Below are 27,507 nucleotides of genomic sequence, written 5' to 3' on the forward strand. Positions count from 1 at the left end.
TGCAGCCCATACCACCGAATGGGCAGAACCCGGGATCACCATCATATCGGCGGGGTGTCAGATGTGCATACCATTCAGGGGTAGAAGGGCACGACACCAACGACTGTTGGACATTGAAACAAGCTGTAGAGAATCTGTTAGACCAAGGGAAGATTGTGTTGAGAGACGAGGATATCCCAAATGTGACCAATAATCCGCTGCCCGCCCACAACAACGGGCCGATAGTTGGGATGATTGGTGAAGACGAGGAAGTTGATCCGGCACTTAAATCCATAATCGCTATTGCTGATACAGAAAAAGGACCCAGGGTAACTCCGGAGCCAGAAAAAGGAATAAGTGATGTATTCAAGCAGGCCTCCATGGTATGGGGGACAATCAAACAACCTCGGCCGAACGAGCCAGTGTTTGTCGGACGCATACCACAGGAACCAAAATGCAACAAAGAAGGAGATGATAAGGTGTCCCCGCTCGACGAGAGCAAAGGAATATGTGAGGTGACAAGGGAAAAGCTATGCGAAATACACATGGTCCAGCCAGGAGAGGGCACTAGCACCGTTGAAGTATCGTACATGGGACCAAGCACCTAGTTTCAAAACTAGAAGGCTACGCCCTTCTTGATCAAACGGGAGTCCTAATGAACCTGTCTTGCCACTTTCTCTGCATCACAAGTAACCCCAGAGGGTGACTCAGATGTTTTTCTTCAGTTTCATGTTTTTAATTTCCTGAATATCAACCTTTTTCCTTATCTTCCCCAAAATGCCAAGAAATGAAATCATGCTTGATTACTCACTTTCTTCTTATATGTTTTCTTTTGTGTTCTCTTCAATTCTGATTAATGCAGCTTTAAATAACATGACATGTTTGCGGACTTCATGCCCGGATCACGAGAACTCCGATCAGACTTCAAATAATGAGTCAAAATTTGAATTTAGGAACAACTAAAGAAAATTGGTTCATGGTTTGGAAAATGTCCGTCACTGAAGCAGAGTTTGAGAGCAGTAAATGGGCTTAGACCCATACAGAATGATAAACTTAATAACTGCGGTTTGTCACGAGCAATTGTACCAAGAAAGAAGGGTCCATACGTCATTGGAAAACGTTACCAAATGGAGCATTTGTATCTGGGCGACGTCGAAAGAAACGACGTCAGCCTTGCTTGGAAGACAGATGCAGTGATATGTCTAAATCACCCTGGCGATATCTTTGCACAGTTTGAGATGACAAAGGCTTTCATTCTCGCTACCCAAACACTATTAACCCTTTGCAAACCCATTTGAGCTGGTTACTTTTCTTGGATTACACTCTTTGGAACCTGAAAATATTATTGAAAAAAAAATGATGAAAAAAAAAAGAAGGAAGAAAGAATTGGAAAAATAAGAAAATATATAAACAAAAAAAAATCCAAAAAAAAACGGTATGAACTACGTCTGACTTGATTCCGAAAGGATACGTAGGCAACCTCTCCTTGGGGTTCAGTCACATCAAAATAAAATCCAGGAATTCCCCCCGAAAGTAAAACTGGGGCAGAAGTTATAACGATTCAGCAATAATCCCACCCAAAAGGTTCCAAAGTTGTAGTTCAATCCAAATTCTTTTCACCCCAAACCTTTTTCAAGTCCTTCTGATCAATCAACAAAGTATTCCAAAATAGGAAGACGGAATTATTTGGGTCCGATACAACAAATGAGGAGAATGAAGATAAGAGAGTCTTGTCGGTGAAAACCTTTGGGCACCGTGAGGCGATGCGAGAAGAGAATTTGAAAATGAGAGAGCTTGTTTAGTAAAAACTCGCAAAGAGTACTAGCAGGCGACAGTAAGAAGAGAAATAAGAGAGGTCGACTAGCGAAAACCCGCAAAGGGCGTTGTCGGCCAAAAAGATGATTCTACCTCAGAAAGTCCTGGCAAGGTTCCCAGGCTTTGAAAAATATAGACCTGTTTTGATTCATGAGGAAATGCAAGTTCTCGGAGTTCGGGCATCCAGTCCAAAAGGCATGTCATGTCAGTTTGAAACTGTCATACACTCCAGATAAGTCTTTCTTTTCCCCCCGAAAGGGGCTTTTCTCTTTAAACTCATATGTTCTCCTTTACATAGTTTTCTTTGATCTAACTCTTAATTCCATAATGACCGCAAAGAAAGGTGGCATGACCGGTTTTACAAGGCTCCGTTTGGCAAAAGTCAAATAAATGTACGACCTCAGTGGCACGTCAGTCCCATCCCGACTGGCCATGGTGGTTGATTTGCTTCCAAAACCGACAAATTCCCGCAGGGTATCCCTTGTTACAAATCACCATAGAGTCTCCCTTTGTACAATTCCCCAAAGAATTCCACCCCAGCACATCCCCAGCAAGTGTATACAAAAAAAAAAATCCTCACAGAGTTTGCATTGGACAAATCCACACGGAAGTTTCTCTTGTACAAATCCCCACCGAGTCTCCTTAATAAAATCCCCACCAAAATCACCAAGCAGAACGGGACGGAAAAGCCAAAGCCTTATAAGGCAAATCATCACAAATCTGGGAACGCAAGTCTGAGTAGTCCAAAGGGTTTCACATTAATGGCAGAGTTTGTCAACAAGAATCAGGCTAAGACAAAGCAATTGGAACGGTCAAGGCCCCCAAAACCAACCGCCATTCTCAAACTGACAATGTTTTCTTTGTGTAGGAAATTGAGACAGGTATGACCCAAAGCAGCCATGCATGAAGCTGGTGTAGCCCAAAAGAAATGGAGCACACAAGCATGGAAACAGCCTTGCAGCAGAAAACGACCAATAATATGTTTCCCCTTAATTCTTTCGTGCATTTCTGATAAATAAAAATAGAGAAAGGGGAGAACCAAAGGAAATAAAGAAGACAAGGAATAAACATCTCAAAAGAAAAACAAATCATGGTAGCATAGGACCTCGTTCCTCAACTATCCCGGTATAAACCCCGGATCTCCCTGGCATAACCCAAGGAGCCTTTTTTATCCAAATTCCCGGCATAACCCGATGAATCTTTTCGGCATAACCCAATAAATTTTTCGGCATAACCCGATAAATTTCCCGGCATAACCCGATGAATCTTTTCGGCATAATCCGATGAATCTCCCGGCATAACCCGATGAATCTTTTCGGCATAATCCGATAAATCTTCCCGGCATAACCCGATGAATCTTCCCGGCATAACCCGATGAATCTTCCCGGCATAACCCGATGAATCTTTCCGGCATAACCCGATAAATCTTCCCGGCATAACCCGATAAATCTTCCCGGCATAACCCGATGAATCTCCCGGCATAACCCGATGAATCTTTTCGGCATAATCCGATAAACCTTCCCGGCATGATCCGATGAATCCTCCCGGCATAACCCGACGAATCTTTTCGGCATAACCCGATGAATCTTTTCGGCATAATCCGATAAATCTTCCCGGCATAACCCGATGAACCTTCCCGGCATAATCCGATGAATCCTCCCGGCATAACCCGATGAATCCTCCCGGCATAACCCGATGAATCCTCCCGGCATAACCCGATGAATCTTTTCGGCATAACCCGATAAACCTTCCCGGCATGATCCGATGAATCCCCCGGCATGATCTGATGAATCCCCTCGGCATAACCCGACGAATCTTTTCGGTATAACCCGATAAATCTTCCCGGCATAACCCGATGAATCCTCCCGGCATAACCCGACGAATCTTTTCGGCATAATCCGATAAATCTTCCCGGCATAACCCGATGAACCTTCCCGGCATAACCCGATGAATCCTCCCGGCATAACCCGACGAATTTTTTCGGCATAACCCGATGAATTTCTTCGGCATAACCCGATAAACCTTCCCGGCATGATCCGATGAATCCTTCCGGCATAACCCGATGAATCTTTTCGGCATAACCCGATAAACCTTCCCGGCATGATCCGATGAATTCCCCCGGCATAACCCGATGAATCCCCTCGGCATAACCCGACGAATCTTTTCGGCATAACCCGAATCTCCCGGCATAACCCGATGAATCCTCCCAGTATGACTCGATGAATCTTTTCGGCATAACCCGAGAACTCTTTTCCATGCAATCAGCATTAGGGTTTTAAAACCCTAAACTGAATTTTCCTTTTAGTCAGCATTAGGGTTTTAAACTCTAAACTGAACTTTTCCTTCCAGCCAGCATTAGGGCTTTAAATCCTAAACTGAGCTTTTCCATGCAATCAGCATTAGGGTTTTAAACCCTAAACTGAATTCTTCTTTTGTTCGGCGTTAGGGTTTTAAACCCCAAACCGAACCTCTCCCCAGCTAGCCGGTGTTAGGACTCCAACCCTGAACTGAGCATCATATCCTCTTTCATCAATTTTATGAACTTCTTGGTGAATAATTAACGAAATTTTCCTAGTGAAACTGGGGCAGAAAATTTCGTTCGTTTGTTTGTTTTTCCCGCAGGTCTAACCTCGAGCCACACGAATCGAAATGACCCACGAGATGAGTCTCAACTCAAAATCAAAGAAGAAAAGAGGTGTCCCAAGATTCGGAGTAAAAGGAAGGCGGATTGACTCCAGCATTTAATTAAGGTCCTGAACCCTGCCAGTCGCGCCTCACTCAGTATCCCAGAGATTAAACAGATCACCACAACTCGCAAGCATCAAGATTCAGATCGGAGTCTGCAAGCAGAATCAGCTAAGACCCAAGATCAAGTCGTAAAAGAATCATAGATAGGAATCTTGTAACTAGCAATTGACATACACACAAGTAGTTAGATCAGTTTCCAATTTCCATTTGGTTGTAATAAAGCAGTCAGTGACGTAGCAGTGACAACAGCAACAGCAGTAGCAGCAAGCATTGCAATCCCATGGTAGTCCCAGCTACCAAAACTTCCCGAACTACATTGACCTGATTCCTGTTTAGCCCAGGATATGTAGGAAATCTTTGAAGCAAGATTCGGTCAGATCTTTCAAAAAAAAACATGCTTCATACGGAGTAGTCCATAGGCAAAAATCGCTCATGCACGCTCACTTTATCTTTGCACGAAAACTCTTCGTGTTTCCGAACAAAGAGGGGCAGCTGTGAGCACGTGATTTTTGTTTTACGCGACAATCGCTCCAAAAGAATTAAAAATGTATGTGTCATGCGTAATTTAAACCATGACCCGTTTGTTAGATGGAAAATTACAAAAAATACGCATTTTTTCTTTTGTCCTGATTTGTTGCTTTGTTTAATTTTACCTACTTTTAACATTTTTATACGCGTGAAATAAATATGTTAAGTTTAATTAGTGGTGCTTAGTTTTATTTAATTAGTTTGTGTATTTAGGAAATTAGAAATAAAGAAAAAGAAGACAAAAAATTTGTTTTAAAATGAATTTGGGTTACAAAACATTTGAAAACTGAAGCCCAAATGAATGGCCCGATCCACCGGTCCACACAGCCCACTCCCCAGGCATCAAAACGACGTAGTTTAACGCCAAAACTACGTCGTTTCAATGCCAATCCATCCCAACCATCCAAACCAAGCTGATCCAACGGTCCGGATCTCTCACCCGTAACCCCATCTGCCCGACCCGTTACCCGAACCAACTCTCCCCCCAACACTTGAAACGACACCGTTTCCCTCGAGTGGAAGGATCCCGGCCTTTCATCATGCCTCATCCAACGGCTGAGGTCCATCCACTCACTCCATATATAAGCTGCCCCTCGTACCCCACCCCCCTGTCCAAATACCCCTGCCCTTCATCATCCTCACAAAGAACCCCGGAACCCTAGAGCCGCCCCTGCACTCTTCACCATGAAAACCGGCGGCATGAACGCCGGTGACCTCGCCATGAACACCATAGAACCCCCTCACCACCCTGAACATAGACCTGTTAACCGTTTGGTTCGAATCACCCCCCAGGTCCTCGAATCTTTATTTGAAGATTCGAGTCAAAACTCGATCTACACCAAACAACCCCAGCTTCATACCAGACACTCCCCGGACCCTCCTCGTGACCAAACCATACTTGGTTTTGTCCGAATCTAACCAGGGAAGCACGAATATTAGATCTGAGTTTTGAAACCACGAGGTCCCTCGTCACTGGTTCAAACCGGTTCAAACTAAAGAGGTTAAGGTCTGATGGACTTTAATCAAAGTGTTTCTCTCCGTTCAGCCTTAAGAAAGTTTTGTCCGAGTCCGAGTTTGAGGTTTTGATTTTTCAAGATTTAAGGTGAGTTTCTTTCTCTTCTTTATTTGTTTTGGCCCATTTGATTGTGTTAAAGTCTGTTCATGCTTTGATTTTATGTCTTTGAATTTTGTCAACTGTGCCCCGTCCATTTGCCTGAACTTTTGTTTGTTTGAATAAGTCTTTCCATTTGCTCTGATAATGTATATAAATGTTGTGCAAGTAGCTGATTTTCAAGTTTGGACTGACTAGTGACTCCTCGAGTGTATTTCTGCTTAGTCAGTATAATTCGAACCATGTATCGACACTGTTTAAATGTCTGATTTTTGGCTACGATTGTGTATGTTAATGCTAATATAGTCGAGTCGACATGTGTCGTCAATTAGTTTCAACTGTCTGAACAAAGTAAATCGATTTACTTCTGATGAACATTTGCCTTGAGCCAATTAAGAACCAGTTTTTGCTTACTTATAGATTGTTTGAATTGATCAGTTAATGTAAAAAGGATTGTTTATGTTTAAATTCTGAATTGGAAGGCATGTGCACTCGTGCACAACATGTGCATTGGTGCACCTCATGTGCCTTGTGCACAACCTGTTTTTCTGCATAAGAAGGCTTTTAAGTTTTAAACAATTTGACAGCATATGCTGTCAGATATATTCTACTGCACATACTTGCTTTTAGATAATAAAATGGAAAAGTTGAATCCGCCAGGGAATGTGAATGGGGTTTAATACTTAATTAGCTAAAGTGGGACTGAAAATGGAAGGCACATGGGAGGGGCATGGTGATATTCTGAAAACAGGCTGTTAAAAGAGATAGTTCTGAGGCTTAAAAAAGGAGACATAATTAGAGGGGATACCACTGGAAAAGATAAAGGGAGACTGGGAGATTAGAGAAGGAGAGTTGAAATACATACAGAGAGAGCCTACAGAGATAGAGAGAGACACTGAGAGGGAACACCTGAGAGTTCAAATTCCGAAAACAGAAACTGGAAAAGAATTCTTTTTGATAACCCAAATATATTTCAAAACTGAGGATTGACATTTGAATTTGAAAAGAAAGGAGATAAGGAAAGGGATATCACAAAGATCAGAAATTGTCTTCTTCCTACTATTTGTTTGATTCTCAGTTTTGTTCAAACTGTCCAAATCAGTTCTGTCTTCTTTCAAGTGTTGGCTAAGTCTATTGTTTGGATTTGTATTGTTTGTTTCTTCTGGAATTGGATTGCCTAGATCTCTTATTCCGTACTACTGGAAATTTGTTTCATTCTGCCCTTCCTCCATTGGCTTTACTGGTCTTTTGCCCTGGGATTTTTTGTTCTATTGGAACCTACTGTTACTGCTGCTGTTTGGTATCGCTTCTATTGCTCAACTGACTGCCTTACTTTCTTCATTGTAAGCATTTCCTCAGGTACACATTTCGAATCTGTCTGATGTTGCAATGAAAGTTGAATCGAAAGATCTGAAGGATGTTATAATCATCTGTTGCATTGCTTACAAATTTTTATATAAATGTTGTTAAGATATGCAGTTTCTGGGTCTGTTAGCCTAATGGAGACAGATTAGTAAGGTTGTATTTAATTAAAGTTTATGCCAATTGGAAACTGTGACATTTTATTCGTTTAGGAGTACACAAGATGTAAATACAATCCGTGAAATATGCAGAGCCATTTAATACAATTGCTAATTCAAACTCGCTCTTTCAGCATGTTTCGAATATGTAAGGACAAATAATTGTTTAGATCTAGCTAAAGACAATACAGTTTCAAACTCTTGAGTCTCAGCTTTCATGAAGCAGTTCATAGGATGAGTTTCAAATGTCATTAGTCGCATTTCCTAATAAGCAATTTTAATTAATCTTGTCTAAATAAGTTGAAGTTAGGGAGCTCTTGTAACAGTCGTAGCATTTCACCAATCTCATATACATTTCTCTTATCAAGTTCAAAGCATGTTTTCATGAGGTACAATGTTTCTTCATTCCGTAAATAATTAATCGGGAGATTAGCTAAAATCTGGATTTGGCCAAACACATAGTTAAAATAGCACGCATCTTCTCTTCTATTTTTAAGAGATAAACACATTAGAAATGTAGTCGCTTTAGGATGTTCCTCCTAAAATAATGAGACGAGCCTCGCCAAATAAAAATACAAATTGCGGGGCCCTCAATAATTGACCATGATAAATATTTAGAGTTTGGGAGGGACGGTTTTAGTGAATTCCACTGCCTTCCCCAAAGATAATAACGCGTTTAGATTCTTTAAGCGCGACTTTAAGTAAATTATATTCTTAAAATCGGGTGCACATTGATGTGACCCAAATCCAAGTCTCAACGGAGTCAAAATGTGTTAACAACTACGGGTGCATTGATTGTGACGTGGTCCGAGATACATTTTCATGACGTTGCAATTCCATAAAAATAAATGATAATAATAGAAGCGGTTTAAGCTTAATAAAAGCACATAAGTCACAACCTGTATTTAAATTAGATATTTAGCCATTATAACAATTTAAGCGACCGTGCTAGAACCACGGGATTTGAGGGTGCCTAACACCTTCCCTCGGGTCAACATAATTCCTTACTTAGAATTTCTGGTTCGCAGACTTCATTTGGAAAAGTCGAAAATTTCCTCGATTTGGGATTCAAGATAAACCGGTGACTTGGGACACCAAAAGCCAAACCTTTCCCAAGTGGCGACTCTGAATTAAATAATCCCATTTCGAATATTGTCACTTAAATTGGAAAAACTCCACCCGCGCATTTAACCCTTCGGGGCGGGGCGCGCAAAAGGAAGTGTGACAATAATTTAACACACATTCACTCAATCAATAAATAGAGAAAAAATTCGACCAAATAAAAGGTCCGGGCAAGGGTGGACAGAATAGTCGACACAAAAATAAAAACAAATCAACTAACATTTGAACACATGAACCATTTAACAAAACAAACAACATGAACTGGCAAGGAAAAGAAGAAGAAAATACCTTAAAGAATTGAAAATCAGACGACCATGTCTCGGATTTTGAATCGAACCTATTTTGGGGTTGAACGGACTTTAATCGAAGTGTTCTCAACTGAGAACACTTCGATTAAAATCTATTAGACCCCAACCTTCTTGTTTAAACAGACAAATACTCGGATTCTGGATTTCTAGGGTTCTTAGGGCGGATTTGGGATTCAGGTTTTTCTGGTTAGATTCGGACCAAACCAAGCTTGATTTGGTCACGAGGGAGGTCAGGGGAGTACCTGGCATGGATTTGGGGGGGTTTGGCATGGGTTGGGGTCCGGCTCGAATCTTCAAATGAAGATTCGAGACGGTGGGGGAAGATTCGAGACCCACGGCTTGTGGATCTGTGTTCAGGGGGTCGACGGGGTGCTATCAGTGGTCTATCCAGCCGATCAGGCCGTTGTTGCCGCCGGGTTTACGGTGAGGGAAAGGGGGGCGACGCTAGGGTTCTAAGGGGTTTGGGTTTGGTGAAGGAGACGACTCGAGGGAGGGTGGGTCTGGCTTAGGGAGTGGGGTGAGAGTATAGGGTTTATATATGGGACGGGGAAGTCGGATCCTGGTCGTTGGATCAAGAATGATCAACGGCCCAGATCTTTCACTTGGTGAAATGACGTCGTGTAATTTAAATGAGATTGGGTCGGTCTTTGGGGTTAAGTGGGTCGGGTATCAGGCGTGGGTATGGAGACGTGATCTTGGCCGTTGATCAATCTGAGATCAACGGCCTAGATCAAGTATGATCAAAACGACGCCGTTTGGACGTTCTCTGATGTTGGCTGATCTGGACCGGGTAAAACAGTGCTTTTGGGCCTGATTTTGGGTCCAATTTAAATGGCCCAATTCCGATTTCATCTAATTTTAACTCATTTCTTTTCCTTCTTTTAATTTTTGATTTAAATAAAATTCCTAACTAAATTGTAAAATCAAAATAAAACTATACAAATATTAATTAATACCTAAACAATAATTATCACTCACATTAAACATTTAATTAAAATAAAATCTCTCAATGACAACAAATAGAATAAAAGATGCATATTTTTTGTGATTTTTCCTTTTAAAACCAAATTATGGTTCGATTAATTCCTAATAGTAGAACGATATCCTAAACTCACATGCGACATATATTTTTTGTATTTTTATTCGTCAAAACTAAACAATCACAAACAAAACTACAAATAACTGCCAAAAGTGCCACGTAAACTCCAAAAATTGTACAACAAAACAAATTATTTTATTTTTCGATTTCTTTTGGAATAATTGTCGTGTAAACAAAAATCACGTGCTCACAGTGACAACTGATCATTTCCTTCTAACATGACATCTTCCCATTTCATATTTGAATTTTTTTTTGTTAATATCATCATACATAAGATGAAATCTAATGAATCAACGTGAACATGCACATGATTCCTCGTAAAAGCCAGAAAATACTAAGCACAAATGTCCAATAAGCTTTGCCATCTCTCCCAAAAAACACATTTTTATTCATGTATAATTTCTCGTTTCTCCTAGTACTAAACTTTCGCTCACTTTATTATGCATTTTTCTACACGTAGGAAATAAACTTTTCTTTAATTTCCTAACGTTTAATTCCCTTCAACTCCAAGATAGGATTTTGCAATTCGGCCATCTGCTCCTTTTGGGTAAAATCTTCCTGGTTTATTCTCATTTCCACTTCCGTATACTATTCGCAGTATCTCCTCTGGCGTTCTATCATAGGAAAGCGAGTATTTATCTCCTGCTAATATATTTCCTCGTATCTTCCCTTCAGCACCTACTGTTGGTTTCACTTTGAGTCCTTCATCTTTCAATCCATGGCATCCTAGCTTGTTTCTCAGCTCTGATATCCGATTTGTGAACTCTACTACTGTTATTCCGTAGGGTTCTACGTTCTCTCTTCCTCGCTCATAAAGCAATGCTCTTAGAACTGCGTCTTGACCTGATTCTACTCCAAGTAGCCCGGCTAGTAGCTGCAGATTTTGATTTTTGTATCAGAAGTATTACAGTTCATCAATTCGAAATATAATTACAATACTTCATGCATGCATTTTATTTTATGAGATGATATTTGACTGGACATGAAATTTAAGATAATTTCTATTATAATTATATTGGTCATGTTAATTTGGCGCATTTCTACAATTCTATCATATACTTATTACTTTTCACCAGCGTAAGTACTGGGTAACTTTGTCTACAAAGCTAATGCAGACGGAAAATTTAAGATATAAAATTAACTAGTGAATTATACTTATGATTCTGAGCCGACTATTATAATAATAGTTTCACTTCTATCCGCAACAATGCGAATCTTATTTATATATACAATTAAGTTATCTAAATGATAACTACAACAATTGTCCATAAAAGAAGGTGATTGTAACCCAAAATATAAGGTAGATTACATGTTATAATAATTATGACTAACCAACAATTGTAAGTAATTGATAATATAAACATTCTTTAAATGATATAGTCAGTATATATAAGTTAGCTAATTAAACTAATGATTGAAAAATTAGATTTAAAAAGACAATGGCATTGCAAGTAGCTAAAATTTCAGTTCTTGAAAATTGTATAGATTTAAAATGATGGTCAAATGTTTTGCAACTTTCTAAAATTGAAATAATGCATGTCATGCATGTAAATTAGAACAAAGATAATAATATTATCTTAAAAATTGTGCTAGTTCAGAGAGTAATTTGATTTAATTACCCTTTTGGCAGTAGGGCTATGGAGTTTAGGATTGGCTCCAATATATCCAGTAAGTCCAACATAAGGGATAACATACGAAGCAAGGAGATAATTAATGTCATTAGCGTAAGGATTAAAAGGTGGTTCCAATTGATGTCCAAATGCATCGTTCATAACTGTAGCAAATGCTTCTCTGCTTAGATTTAGCAATGGCCTTGGAAATCCTGCTACTGTATTCTTGATTGCCCTGCAATATCAATTTTATCGAACTTTTAAATTTGGATATATAGACGCTATATATTAAATTAAGAGGGTGTTTGGATTGGTTTTTAACCCGATCAAATAACCTTTTAAGATTTTCTTAGCTTTTTTCATGTTTGATAAAGTTAAGAAGAGCTTAAAATAAGTTAAAAACTGCTTAAAACAAGTCAAAATCAAGAAGGTGGCAATCCCAACTTATTGCGTTTTGGGTTAAAACCTATTTCTGCTGAAAAGTCTTTTTTTTAAGCCAATCCAAACAAGCTCTAAATCAACTACTGAAGAAGAGGTGTAGGTCTCCCGACACCTATGCTGCTTGGACCTTTTAAAAATATTTTCGGGTGTATGCAGTGGCGGAGGCAGGATTTTCATAAGGGGTTCAAAAATCAAAAAGTTTAAAAAACATTGTAGCTACTGGGAATTGAACCAATAACCATATAAAGGTTTTGAATGCCCATTGGCCACTAAGCTATGCTTTCGGCAAAAGGGGTTCGGCTGAACCTCCTTCTGTCCCCTAAATCCGCCCTTTAGTGTATGTTGAGTCCTCCAAAAGTGGTGTATCTTTTAACGATTCGACATACGCACGACAATATTTTTAAAGAATATGCGCAACATAGCTGGACACTATTTGGTTGAATTGGATAAAGAATATTTGAAATTGAAACTGAAAGAAGTATTTTGAAGTTGAAATTGTGTTTGAGTATGAATTTTACTTGAAAAAAAGTTGAATCTTTGTGAACGATTCAAACAAATTTCTCAATATTTTATTAATCCAATACACCTTTTGTCTTATTTTATATTATATACTTTTTTAAGGAAAAAATGATATTATATAGTCGCTCTCAAAATAATAGCAGAAAAATGATACTGACACTGAATATATATATATATATATACACACACACACAAAAATATACACACACACACAAAAAAAAAATTATACACATTTTCAACTTAGTTTTTGGCGCGGGCTAAAAGTGATAATTACTCTTTTTTTTTATTTTAATTTGTTCAAAAAAGATGCGAAAATTACCTGACATGACCAACTTCTTGGAATCCAAATTGAGCAATGACATCTCTAATTAGAGGGCTAAGTTTTGCAATTCTAGCCCCAATAGGTGATGGTCCACCATCTGCAAGTTCAGGTGCGAAACTATCCAACCCATAGCCAAAAGAACCCCACAAGAAAAATTCAGCTTCCATGTACTCTAAATTCAAAGGGATTCTAATAAATCCACATCCGATTTTGGCACATTAGAACCAATAGCAGCACCACTTGAACTTAGTAATTGCAAAAAGAGGAAAATCAGTAGTGAGAAATAAGTAAATATCATGGTTACAACTGAAAGAAAGAACGAGAAGTGGAACGAGAAGTGGAACGAGAAGCTTAAGCAAAGAAAACAAAAAAGAAACTAAAGATGCATTTGCAAAAATGGCCTTTTTTATGCTACACGTACGAAGCGACCTCAGAAAAGGCGATACTGCGTGCAAATCCAAAAATAGAAAGAAAACAAAACTAAGCTTTGGCTGAATATATAGTTTGTATTTTTCTTTAGTACGTAATCTGGTTTGTTGGGGGTTGGCAAAGGCAAATTATATTATGGAATGTGTAGTGTGTGAGCAAAACGATGAGAATTAAAAGACAATGGAAAAAGAAGAAAGCTTCTAACTAAATTTAAATTCAGGTGCGAAAGAGGCAGTTGAGAAGGTTTTGGATCAGCTTATAATTTGGAGTAGTTTGTCATAAAGTTGATATCGTCATGCTAATGTTTTCTCTTTTTCAATTTTGATTTGCTTTCCAAACAAATGTATACTACTAAAAACAGGAATTAATGACAGATAAATTCAATTCTGTAACTAAACAGAAAAATCTATCGCTAATCCGATTTTTCGACGGATCAATGACAGATTTCAAGAAATTCTGTTAGCACAAGCGATTTAGCGAAAGATTAATAACGGACTACGTAGCTAATTCAAGTTCTTTATTAGTGATAGTCATTCATGACTATTGGAATGTAGCTATCTCAAAAAGGAGAAGAAAAGGGTTGATCAAAGTTTTGTATTTAATTGACTTATAGTCTGTTTGGCCAAGTTTTTTTCTCCCCAAAAGCATTTTTTTTTCAAAGTTGAAGTATTTGGCAAAGTTTTTAGAAGGAGAAAAGTGTTTTTGAGTAGAAGAAGAATTAGTTTTGGAGAAGAAGAAAAAAATAGCTTATCCTCAAAAAGCATTTTTTTAAAAAGCACTTTTGAGAAAATTACAATAGAAAGACTTTGATGTTAGTTCATTAAAATTGTAAAATAATTGTAATATCTTACCCAACTCCTACTTATAACCAAACATCAAAAATAGAATACTCGTAATACTAAAAACAATTAAGACGATAATGTATGATAGAAAAAAAAATTAAGATAAACAATATGATGAGTGACATTGTATTTTTTAAAATTATATTTCTTGTTTTAAATGTAAAGTTGATATTAAAATTCAAAACTTGAAGCAAAAAGAAATATCAAAATATTTTTACAAATGTCATTTTTTTCCTTCAATTTATTAATTAACGACTTAATTTTTTTGACCCATCACTTTTCTTCCATTCGTTTTTTTTTGCCATCCTATCTTTCCTTTCATTTATCTGTTCTGATTTCTTCTCCTTTTTTTTTTTCAAAGGAAATATCAGTTTGCTTCATGTCCTACTTCAAAGTGAAAATTTCAAGTATTAATTCTATATACATTAGTTCATTGAGGAAGGAAATTATATTTATTATACATGATTCAACAAAGAATTCTTTTTACATAAATATAATCTTATTCTAATTTAATTCTTAAATATTAGAATTTCATATATAGTTCTAATAATGAAAGATTTGATAGTCATAATCTTAATTGATTTTAAAGTTGATAAATACTAAAAAATTATTAAATGATTATTTTATCAAATGCGAAATGTTTTAAAGACTGAAAAAGGCGAACACATTTCTCTAAGAAATAGATAATGGGAAACGTTTGATCAAGTTGCTAAGTTTACGCCTTTAATACAATCTATTCATCTACAAGAATTTCATATGTTAATTACACTGAAAAATGAATGATCGCATATAGTCTAGGACGAAATAAGAGAAACAATATAAATAAAGGAAATTTTACCTCTAAGAAACTGATACGACCAAACATCATTTCCATATATTTTGTTCAGTTAATACATTCCTACTTAGCTTTACATTTTTTTGTTGCTTTTTCACATAAGGAATGTTTAATAAATTCATATAATTTAGTTGATTTCGTATTCCTAAGTATTAGGAGAAATAATTAAATAACTATTCCTAAATATTAGGTTTAAATTAAACGACTATTTTACATAATGTGAAATCGATTTTTAAAAGGGGAAAAATTGAATGATATTATGGTAAGAGGTTTCGTGCTTTTAATATATATATATATATATATATATATATATATATATATATATACTTCATTGAAAGGTTTTCAATACTTGAATCAGTTGAACCCGTAGTTTGGTAGCTACAATCTGTCTGTATTCTGTGTACAAAATGATAAGGAAGACAGATGGAGAAAGAAGAGGAATTAAAAGCTTCTAAATTTCAGATGGGAAAGAGGTAGTTGAGAAGATTTTGGATGACATCGTCATGCTGATGTTTTCTCTTTTTAATTTTTGTTTTGTTTTGGAAACAAATGAAATCGTTCATGACAATTGGAAATGTCAAATCTTGGTATATTAATTGGCCATTTGGATGCGAAGGCCTATGTCCAAAAGGAAGCCATATTCGTATAATTGGTGTAAATATCAATGCGAGTAAGTTTTTACCGTCAAACTAGAATATTGGATTAAGCAATCACCAAACAAGCCAAGCTCTGATGGTCGAAGCGCGATAATTGCCTACCACACCATGACTCACCTTAGTTTTTACATGGATGCAAAAGTAAGAAGACGTGTTCTTTCTATAATTATCTATTTCATGGAAGAAATTCTACACCTAAAAATAGTGATATTTCTTCCTTGTGTTTGGTGTGGGAAAATATGGTATTGTGTATGAAAAAAATGAACTTGGTATAGTGAAAAAGAGAGTTAAGAGAAGGAGAAAATCTAAGCCTCTAACTTATTCTCTACAAAAGAGTATTATTTTTGTTGAAGGAATGTGTTCATTTTATTGGAGCTTTGGACTCAACAACTTGTCCAGAGTTTGTTCGAGTCATACGACGTTGTTGGGCTGTTGTATACTGGAGGGGACAAGTTAAGAGTATTACTGCTGGACTCAGAGGCGGATGTAGAGAAGGGAATACGGGTTCCCGGGAACCCAGTAACTCTTACGTAAATCCTGTATTTATATTAAAAAATTCACTAAATATTGGTAAATATCTAATTGGGAACCCAGTTATTATTGCATATTAATTTAAAATTATGGCAGGAACCCATAAGCCTCATATCCTGGATCCGCCTCTGGCTGGACTGGTGAAGATGCTACAGCAATGAGCTTAAATCTATTTAAAGAGAATGATATATCTGCGCCTCAGCCTGAGGAATATTTATTTATCTTATTTTTGAATTGTAATTACTTGTAATTTCACCAACAATAAATGTAGAAGAAGATAGTAATGGCAGCTATTACTGCAGCAAAATAATGATATAAAAAAATGAGTGTACTGAAAACCAACCCAATGAAGACAATTTGAATCATAGGAAAAGACACTTTTGAATAGTTTCTTTCCTTAAAAGAAGAAAAAAAAACCAAAATTGAGAAGAAAAAAAAAAATTCTGGTCTTAAGGAGTGCCACGTCACCTTTAAAATATTGATCACACCAATATTATTGATTCATCTGCAAGAAAATATCGTATATAAATACACATACATGATGTGTACGTACATACTTTATTCTGGTATAATTCCACATATTTAAGGGTACATGTCTTTAGACAATCGCAGTTTTGCCTTAGCAAAAAATGGCATGATACAAAGGAGAGCACATTCCGGGTAATCATCAGCCAAGTCATTGCCTGGAGAGTTCAATGGTAAACTCCAAGTAAACCCTTGAAGAAGCCTAGCAAGTAACATAGTGGTAATTGTTGAGCCAAGGTTTACACCTGGACAACCTCGTCGTCCAATACTAAATGATAACAAACGTAACTCTGAATCAGTGAAAACTACATCACCACCTTCCTCGCTGATATGGCGCTCTGGCTTGAACTTCATGGGATCATCCCAAACTCTAGGGTTTCGGCCAAGTCCAAGACGACTTAATAACACTACACTCCCTTTTGGGATGAAGTATTCACCAACAACAGAATCCGATACAGACACATGAGGAGCGTTAAAAGCCGTCAAGGGATGTAGTCGAAAGGACTCTTTAATACAAGCTTTGACATAATTTAACCGTGGCAAGTCGGATTCTTGAACCAGTCTATTGCTCCCCATGACATTGTCAATCTCTTCTATGGCCCTTTGCATTATCTTTGGTTGGTTCAACATTTCTTTGATTGTCCATTCGACTGCATATGAGGGATTATCTAACGTTGCAAGCATGAATTCCTGTCAATATAATCGGTAACCAAGAAGGTCAAACAAAATAATCGTAATTGATTTTCTATTTTTTTTTTTTTTTTTATGTTTTTCTAAAATCAAATCGAAAAAAAACAAAAAAAGCAAGTCTCATTTTCACATAAACTAATAAAATGATGTAATCCAAACGGACAATCGATCTTTTGACTTATGTTTCAAAAATATTTTCCAAATTCTTCTGAAAACTACTCCCTCGTTCCAATTTATGTGAACATTTTTGCTTTTCAAGATTCAAACTACATACATTTTGAAAGACATTTTTTCATCATATCAACATGGGAAGAATTAAAAGTTATAGTACTTTTTGTATAATATTTGAATATCTAAATTTTAACTTTAAATATCGAGTTAATCTAATTCAATTTAGCTTCAAAGGTAAGTTAAATTGACTCTCGAAAAACGAAAAAGTTCAACATAAACTGGAATATAGGGAATAAATCAATAAAAGCCATCGTGTAATGTTGAATTCTAATTAATTTATATGGTCAAAAAAATATTGAAATTGGTTTTAAGCAAGATTCAAGACAGATTTAGCAGTTTCTAACGAAATCTTACTCGTCTATTTTGATTTATATGACGCTATTTGATTGGATACTGAGCTTAAGAAAGAGATTTTTGAAACTTATGACTATAAATATGTCATGATATTTATAGCCGCACTAAAAGTAAAAATGAAAATCTTAAAGTTTATCACGCTGTTCACATGGTTTAAGAGAGTATACTCACAAGGACTTGTGCTTTAATCTCTTTAGCATTCAACATAGGATTCCCATTAGTATCTCTGAGCATGATAAGGACATCAAGGATGTCTTCTTCCACGGTTTTTTTGCCATTCTTCCAAATATGAATCCTCTGGTCAATTTCAAGATCAATGTGTTTTGTTGCTATGGCAAAGGCTTTCTTAATAATTGCCTTGTGACCATCTAAATCAAATCCACTTAACCATGGTAAGTAATCTGAGATACTAAAAGAATGAAAATATTCAAGAAGTGTAAAAATTGCATCAATTTGCTTCTCCTGATCTTCTTGCAATTCTACTAATGGTCCTCCATTTTGTATTATACTTTTTCCAAGTAATCTCTTGCTGAAAATCATATTGTTAATAACATTTGCACAATAGTATCTTGTCACTTTCCTCAAGTTAATAACAAGACGTTTGTTAATGCACTGTTCATAAACGAATCGAAGAATATGGTCAGCTTCTTCATCTCTCTTACGACGAAGCCATTGAAAAGATGTAGCTGAGAGGACATGGGAAGAAAGGATTCTTCTCATTTTCATCCATTGATCACCCATAGGGAGAAAAAGCGAAGTCAAGTAGCCATTGCTAACGAGGTTCGCGGACATGCAAATAGGCCTCGATGAGAAAATCGAGTCTTGATTCTTTAAAAATAGGCAAGCAAGCTCAGGAGAAGTGACAGGAATGACATGAACATTACCAAGACGAATGCAAGCAATTTCAGTATCCATTTCCTCCATTAGTTTGTGTATCCACTCAAATGCTGGCTTCTTGTTTAGTACCATTTGAGGAATGCAACCAACTATTGGCCATGGTTTTGGACCTGGAGGCAATACTGGCTTATTTCTTGTAATACTCAATAATTTGCTTGTTATCTTAAGGATTATGGAAAAGAAAATTTGCCATAGAGTAGTAATATAGCTAAAGAAAGCAGAAACCATTTGAAAAAAATAAAAAATGTGTGGAAATTTAAAATTTCTGATCATGATTTTAATTTCCTTGTGATTTCTGAAGGCTCAACCTACACTATTTATAGCACTTTCCATAGAAAAGTGTACGATAAGTAAGATTAGTACGTATCTAATATGAAGATTAGTACTAATCCGAAGATAAGGAAAAGTAGTGGAGTAGTAATCTATATCTATATCTATCTATTTATATTTATATTTATACTATATTAAAAGTACGAAGGCCCTTAGTGAAATATCGTTCGCTTTTTTTATCCCTTAAACATGATTTGACATCGGACAATATTGTCATTTGTCGGATCTCCAAATATTTAGGACATTAAAATCAAATAAAATTTAGTTTATTAAATTTTTTCTTATTTGCATTAGGTTTAGGCCTTTAAAATCAATTAAAAGATTTTCTTATTCTAACAAAAAGAAACAATAGAAAACTTATAAAACTTACCTAACGTTATTTAGGTAAACTTGGAAACTTGAACGATTCTAATTTATTGCAACATAAATAATGACAAAAATGAATAGAGTTTCTTTAATTGACTATAAAATTCTAATAATTTATGAATATTAAAGTAGCCGATCTCTTATCTAACATCAGTAAAGCATCCCATTGCAAATAACAATAGTAAAACATGTACATGTTTAGGACTAAAATAATATATTTAGGTTTTTAAAATTAAATACCACTAACTTTAAATATGATCTTGAGCATCCACTGTTATGATTAAAATACTGTCATTCTTCTTTAGTTTCATCATATTTCTTAATTCATGGGAATTTAAGATTACATATTATTCTATAGATTACTGTCTGTGTTTTTTGTTATTTTTTACATATATATATATTCAAGGTCACAAAAAGATGGTTCTTACTATGAAAGAATGCCCGATAAAGTGCCATAAAAGTTTGATTTTCGTAGCAAAAGATATGACCATCAAAATATGTCACTGGCGGGTAACTTTTTAGAATTTTCATGTATCTTTTTGTAATCTTAGAGGGAGTGAATGTAACGATCCGACCGACCGTTTTGAATATTTTAGCCCCAATCCCCTATTTATTTCCTCCTCTATGTGGTATTATGGTTATGTGATTTGCTGGGATGTTTGGTTTTGGTTTCAGGTGAGTTTCAGAGTAAAATAAGACATATAGTCCCTAAGTTGGAGGTTTAAGTTGAAAGAATTCACCGTAATTTAAATTTTACGTAGATGACTCCAGAATGAAGTGTTGATGGTTCCAATAGTTCCGTATGGTGATTTTGGACTTAGGATAGCGTCCGGATGTTGATTTGGTGGTCCGTAGGTCGTTTCGGCGTGAATTGGCGAAAGTTAGAAAGTTGAAGGTTTGGAAGGTTAGAAAGTTTGACTGTGAGGGCTTTATTAATATCTAGGTTTAATTCCGAATTCTAAAGTTGGAATAGGTGTGTCATGTCACTTATGACTTGTGTGCAAAATTTACACTCTATTGGAGTTGTTTTGGTATGAATCGACATTAGTTTTGAAATTCTATAGTTCATAGTTTCAATATGCTTGAATTCGGATTGAATCCAGAATAATGTTGAACTTAATGCATTGCTGAAGCACTGCTGTTCTGGTGTCATTGTATCTGCGGAGGGTTTAGCCGCAAGTGAGGACACGCAAAAGTGAGAGGCTGCTCGCTGATGCAAGGGGCTTTGGGCCAGGCAGGAATCGCAGATTGCGAGGCTCCTTCTGCATCTTCGAGCTCGTAGGTTTGAGGATTGTGGTCGCACATGCGGAAGATTAAATGCAGGAGCGGTCCCTCTTCTTCGGGATTTTTACCGCATCTGTGATTTTGTTAAGTTTGTCCAAAATCGCACCTCCGGAAAAATCATCGCAGGTGCGAGACCGCATCTGCGGAATCTTGATAGCATCTGTGGTGTTCGCCTAAGGGTTCAAATGCCCAGAATTCTTCATTTGTGGCATGATTTTTAGCAATTAATTTGTACTCGAGACTTCCAAATTAGTATACAAAATGGACCTCTGACTCTATTTATGTTGAATTTCAGGTACCTAACACACAATTTTCTTTTGGACGATTTGTCGAACACTTTGCAGGAACTTTAAAATCGCCTCTTCTTCACATAAATTGGGTACTCAGATTTCCCACAAATTTATTTCATAGTAAGCAGCACACACTAACCTACTCTCAATCATATTCCTCACCCTAATATTAGCCTAAATCAGAGGGGGTCTTGGGACTAGAGGGACACGGCCATGAAAGGCCAAAGAAAAGAAGAAGGAGAACAGAGAAGACAAAGGGAGAGAAGAGTAGATGAGAACCAAGTGAAAATACCTGTGTCTTGTGTGAGTGCACTAGAATTCACGAGCAGTGGAGGTTTTGGAGTATGTTAGATATGGAGGAGTTTAGGGTTGGGAGAACAAAAGCAGAAGATACCTGAGGGAAATGAGCAAATTAGATCATTAAGATTCCTCGATTTCTGCACCTGCGGATTTTTAAGCGCTTCTGCGCTTTCACTTATGCGCAAAAGAAATCACACTTGTGGTTTCTACCGCATCTGCATTTATTTATCCTCTTCTACGCAAGTGCACCTGTGCATTCCCAAACCGCAGGTGCGAGAACTCCTGTGTTTAGCAGTTTGTTTCTGGGCAGCCACTGCCTTGATGCATTCCCAATTCTCAACCTCCTCAATTTAGCTCCAAACAATCTAAGACTTGGCAGATTAGTTAAAAAATAATATTCTAAGCTATTCCAAAAAAGAAAATTTAAAAAATGACTAAAAATTTTAAAAACGATGGGTTGCCTCCCACCAAGCACCGCGTTTAACGTCGTGGCACGACGCAAAACAACTTTACCACTTTTCTCGCCATTTGGACAATATAAATTGGGCACCCAACTTGGAATAAAGCCTATGATCACGAACGGTGGGTGGTGGTAAGTAGATGATCAAGCCAAGACTTAATTTCTTCATTTTGCACTTCTTGGCTTTCATGTGAGGAATGTCATTTTGCCTTCTTGTTCCCTCAAATTGTAAAATGTATGGCCTTTGTCTTTCCTCCTTGCAATCCCTCATTGACTCGTGTAGTTCAATTCCCATTTCACCACACAATTCCAATATTGAAAAATGCTTGGAATGTGATATCAACCCTCCAAATTGTAATTCTTCCCGGATCTTGACATCCTCTTTTTCCTTCGGACTAGAGGCAATCTCAACCAAATTTTTATTTACACTGGTTGACTCTAATTCCATATTTTTCTTGGCATCACTAACACTCATGGAGTCGGTTGGCGGATGTTCAATTCTTGATTCCTCAAAGTAGAGATCACTTTCTTCCTCGAAATCGGACTCTTCTTAACTTCCTTCCACACTCTCAAGTTGGTGGGCATAGTGAGTCTCAACCAATATTTTCATTTGATCTTCCAAAGTGCGGATATGTTCATCATTGTGAGTCAAGCTTTGTTTCAAGTCCTGGAGTGCAAAATTGTGCTTCTCCTCATTTGCAAGAATGGTCTCCAACATGAGCATCATCTTCTCATTTTGAGCATTTGAGAGTTCTTCTTAGTTTTGATCACGCGCCAAGGAAGGATTTTCAGCTTCAACCTCCAAAAAGGATTCTTGGCTATCATTAACTTCCAAGGCTTTTTGGACATCTAAAGATTCAAGCATTTCTTCCATTTGTAAGTTCAACATTTCAAGTGCCAATTCATTTTGGAGACTATTTTCCAAAATCTCCTCCAAGACAATTTGTTCTTTGTTGCCTCCTTCAATTAGGTACTCTAACATGAGCATGAACTCTCCATTTTGACCATGCTCAACTTCTTCCATTTTCATAGGCCTATCATTTTCATCACAAAAAGTAGAATCATCATAGCGGGGGCTTGGGGAAGGGAAGGAAAAATAATCACAATATTCTCAATGACCATTTTGGCGACCACACTTATCACAAATCCTCCACTCATGGGTTTGAGATTGTGCACACAATCCACCCCCGGGAGAATTTTAACAATTTTGCCATGAGTGTGGTCCTCCACAATAAGGACAAGAGTCATCAAAGAATAAACAACTACCATCCGATCAATTTTCATTATATGATGCCATTTTTTAAAAATAATAAAATAAATACGAAACAAACAAAAAAAATAGACCAAGGTAAAAAAATAATAATTACGCAAATATTTACAAGTTTGGACCAAAGCACTTACGCTTATTTCTCAAACAACCTAAATTACCCCAAATTGTTCCCCGGCAACGGCACCGATTTTGATGACGTCCAAATCCACTACTAAAAAGTAAATGGACACGGTCGCATGCAATATAATTTACCCAACTATGAGTCGGGGTCGAATCCCACAGAGAACAATATATAGGCGATTAGGAATATAAGAGAATTATCACTTGTTATGCAATGCCAAACACTTAGAATTGATTTGAGAAAATATCTACACCTAAATGCGGAAATGTAAACTAACCTAGAAAGCAAGTAAATTGATCAATGGCTACAAGTATGGATGCATAGGGAATTACACTCAATTAACGATCCAATGTATTTCCCGATTTTACAAATATGAGTGAGTTTATGTTAATTAGCCACGGGTAATAATTATATATTAGCTTCTTCCAAAGACTAACAAGACTTCCCAATTGAATTATTCCTAAAATAATTAAGATTTTAAGCACACCGGGATATGGCTACAAGTAGTCCAATCCTATCCCTAGGTAGAATCTATAAAGTGAGGGTTAAAGCCTCAAGTTCTTGTTAATTAATCGTTCCCAACCCCAAATAATCTTTTCCAAAATTAGTCCGGAGTTAATGGGCGAGTACTAGGGTTAGCTAATCCCTTTAGAAACATTAAAGAAGAAGAATAATTAAAGAAATAATAACTCACTTCATAAAAAGATAAAAAACATTCAATACATAAGCACAATAAGTTATTTAATCCACACTTTAATTATGAATATAACCATAAACAAGATTCAAGTGTTGGATAAAATACTACAGACTTAGATAATCAATACAAAGCAAGGAAATGAAGAAATAAGTACAACGAAGTAAGAAATTCTCAACCAAAAGTTTCAAATCTTCAAAACCAAAGTGTGTGTGCAAACCCTAGCTTCCAACCTTGTTCTTCTCTAATCTTAGAGACTGAAATAAGCCAAAGATGATGAAAAATATCAGCTAGGTCGAGTATTTGTGGGTTTGGAATTGAGAACATATGGAATGCCTGAACTGTCCACGTCTGATGCCCGTTGACCGCACATGCGGAAGAATTATCGCAGGTGCGGCTCCGCATAAGCCTACATCCTACAGCAGAAGTGAAAAATCAAATAACTTCTGGAACCGTAGATGCGGTCTACCAAGGACAGATGTGCAACCCTAGAAGCGGTAATCTAACCGTAGATGCGGTGTCTTGAAAAGTCACTTATCGCAGATGCGGGCCTTTTCACGCAAAAGCGGAGTCGCTTTTGCGACCAATCTTCCGCAGATGTGGAATCACAGGGGAGTTTTGCATGGTTTTTACCCTTTTTTGCTCAATTCCACTCCAATTGAAATCAAATCACTTTATGGCATCATTTACCTGAATATCTAACAATACACACCATAAACGACCTCATATTATAGTTAAAGGACATAAAAACTAAAGAAAAGGGACTAGAATGAGTGGTAAAATCACCACTCATCAAACTCCTTAGGCTAAATTTTGTGGATTTGAAAGACGATTTGAGGTCTGATTTGACTAATTCTTGTATGGTTGGACTCGTTATCGAATGGGTGTTCAGATTTTGTAATTTTGGTAGAGTTCCGAGACGCGGGCCCGAGTTGACTTTTTATTTATTTATAGAGATCGTTATTTTATTGTTCGAAATAGTTTCCTATAGTTTATATTTATTGTATGAAGTTGTTTTGGCTAGATTCGAGCCGTTCGGAATGGATAATCGAGGGAAAGGCTTACTAGTGGATTGAGTTAGCGTGTTTTGAGGTAAGTGCCTTGCCTAACTTTGTGTGGGGGAATTACCACTTAGGATTGGTGTTATTTTATGAAAATTATGATATGTGAAAGCCGTGAACTCAAGGTGACTTTCACGACCCAAGTTCTCCCTCCATGAACTTTCGTGACGACACCTAGTCTTTATGACTAGGTAAGCCTACCAAAACCTCATAAATAAAATAAAAATGCGAAACTAACAATTATCAGGTAAATATAAAAAAGGATTTTAAAATGCGGCTCGTTAATTTACAATAATAACACTCTCTCAACTGAACATAACACTCCAAAAACTCGGAATCTCATGAAATCACAAGCTACAGAAGTACATACTGTATCTATTTTCTAGAAAGTCTAACAACGAAGAAAATACAGGAATGTTTGTAATTAAAAGAGGAATAGAGAGGGACTTGTAGGTCTGCGAACGTGGCAGATATACCTCGAAGTCTCTGGATCGCCTCGCCTAACTGGAAGTATGGCTGAGAAGTAGAACCTGGATCTGCACACGAAAAACATGTGCAGGAAAGGGCATGAGTATACCATAGCGGTACCCTGTAAGTGTGAAGCCTAACCTCGGTCAAGTAGTGACGAGATCATGTCAGGGCCCTATTGGTTATATATATAAAGTTAAAAAAGTATGAAATGTGACAGAGAAGGTAGTCACTAACAGTCAATGAAATGAGCCACAAGAAAAGTATAACTTAGTACACACATAAAAGCAATAGGGGATCTCTCGGGATACCATTCGTAGTCCCAAACGTAAAGGTACAGAGGATCTCCCGGGACACCCTCATGTAGTACAGATCATAAATGTGCAGGTGGATCTCCCGGAATACCGTCCGTAGTCCCAAATAAATATTCAGTATAGGGGGATCTCTCGAATACCGTCCTGTAGTTCCAAATGTACACACATAACCAGTCAATACACACAACAATCTCAACATGAAATATACAGTTCTATTCAAGTTCGTATCATAAAGACAAGTAGTTTCTACCCTAAACATGCTTCACAGAGTCCAAGTAGGTAGTTAAAGCAAATAAGGCAGTTAAGGCATGTAAGCATGTTTGTTTACGCTACACAGGAGGCTCCAAACAAATATGACTCAATTTAAAAGAAAAAATAGAAATTTACTTAATGAAAATGGTATTTTTCAACAATTAGCACTTGTATGCACTCGTCACCTCATGTACACAACATTCATATAACAACAGTGCCAAAATACTAATGGAGTTCCCCCACGCAAGGTTAGGCAAACCACTTACCTCGAATCAAGCTCAAAATCAATCTGATAACACGCTCTTGCCACGAGTATCCAATTCTGGGTGGCCCAAATCTAATCAAATTAATTTAATAACGTAAATATAACTACAAACAACCAATTTAGCTAAAAAATCGAAGCTAAGGCAAGAAAATAGAAAAACGCCCAAAAATCCTCCCCGGTCCTACGTCTCGGAATCAGGTAAAAATCACGAATTATGAACACCCATTCACTCACGAGTCTAACGATACCAAATTCACTCAAATCCAATACCAAAATCTCAATCAAAATCCCAAAATTAGGCCTAAGAACTTTTATCAATTTACCCCAATTTTCACCCTAAATCCGAAATTAGATGATGAATTTATGTTTAGATTAATGGGATATAATAAAAAATGAGTTAGGAATCATTACCCACAAACTTCCTCCAAAACTCTCTCCAAATTTCGCCTTCTACCCAGCTCTCAATTTTTAAAGTTATGAACTCAAACCCTCGATTTTGGATTTTTAAATTCTGCCCAGACGCGTTCTTCTTCGCAAAGGCGAGACTACAATCGCGAACGAGATGAACAAAATTCCACTGGCACAAATTCCTCTTATGCGAACGTGAGGGAACTCTTGAGAATGCTTAGCTTCAGCTGCTAGGACCTTCGCGAACATGACTCCTTACTCGCGAACGTGTAGAGCAAATTCTTGAGGTCCCTAACTGCTCCGCCTTTCCTCTTCATGAACGCGCTCAGCTCCTTACATTTGCGATGCTTCCACTGGCTAGCCTTCACAAACGTGATATCCCCTTCGCGAACGCGAAGAACAAATGTTTGCAACAGAAAAACCAGCAAATCTACTATCCTTATAAGTCCAGAAATGTCCCGTTGAGCATTCGAAACACACCCGAGGCCTTCGGGACCTCAACCAAACATACC

The 27,507-nt window shown here is 37.1% G+C and overlaps 1 protein-coding gene and 1 pseudogene across 1 annotated transcript; both read right to left on the minus strand.

The window, feature by feature from the left end:
• Nucleotides 1–10,443: 10,443 nt before the first annotated feature.
• Nucleotides 10,444–13,591, minus strand: LOC142166595 (desiccation-related protein PCC13-62-like; annotated as a pseudogene).
• A 3,293-nt stretch (nt 13,592–16,884) lies between these two features.
• LOC142166596 (isoleucine N-monooxygenase 2-like) lies at nt 16,885–19,407 on the minus strand. The gene is made up of 2 exons (XM_075225958.1): nt 18,387–19,407; nt 16,885–17,630 (listed from the first exon to the last, which is right to left on the minus strand). The coding sequence occupies exons 1-2, from the start codon at nt 19,383–19,385 to the stop codon at nt 16,998–17,000; spliced, it is 1,632 nt and encodes a 543-aa protein (XP_075082059.1). The 5' UTR covers nt 19,386–19,407; the 3' UTR covers nt 16,885–16,997.
• Nucleotides 19,408–27,507: the final 8,100 nt, after the last annotated feature.

The sequence above is a fragment of the Nicotiana tabacum genome, chromosome 11 (assembly GCF_000715075.1).
Source record: "Nicotiana tabacum cultivar K326 chromosome 11, ASM71507v2, whole genome shotgun sequence".
NCBI lineage: Eukaryota > Viridiplantae > Streptophyta > Magnoliopsida > Solanales > Solanaceae > Nicotiana > Nicotiana tabacum.

Excerpts from the sequence above, each read along its gene's own strand:
- LOC142166596 (XM_075225958.1), bottom strand. The coding sequence starts at position 19,385 with ATGATCAGAAATTTTAAATTTCCACACATTTTTTATTTTTTTCAAATG. Across the intron at positions 17,631-18,386 it reads AGATTAAAGCACAAGTCCTT|GAATTCATGCTTGCAACGTT; the intron begins GTGAGTATACTC and ends TTATATTGACAG.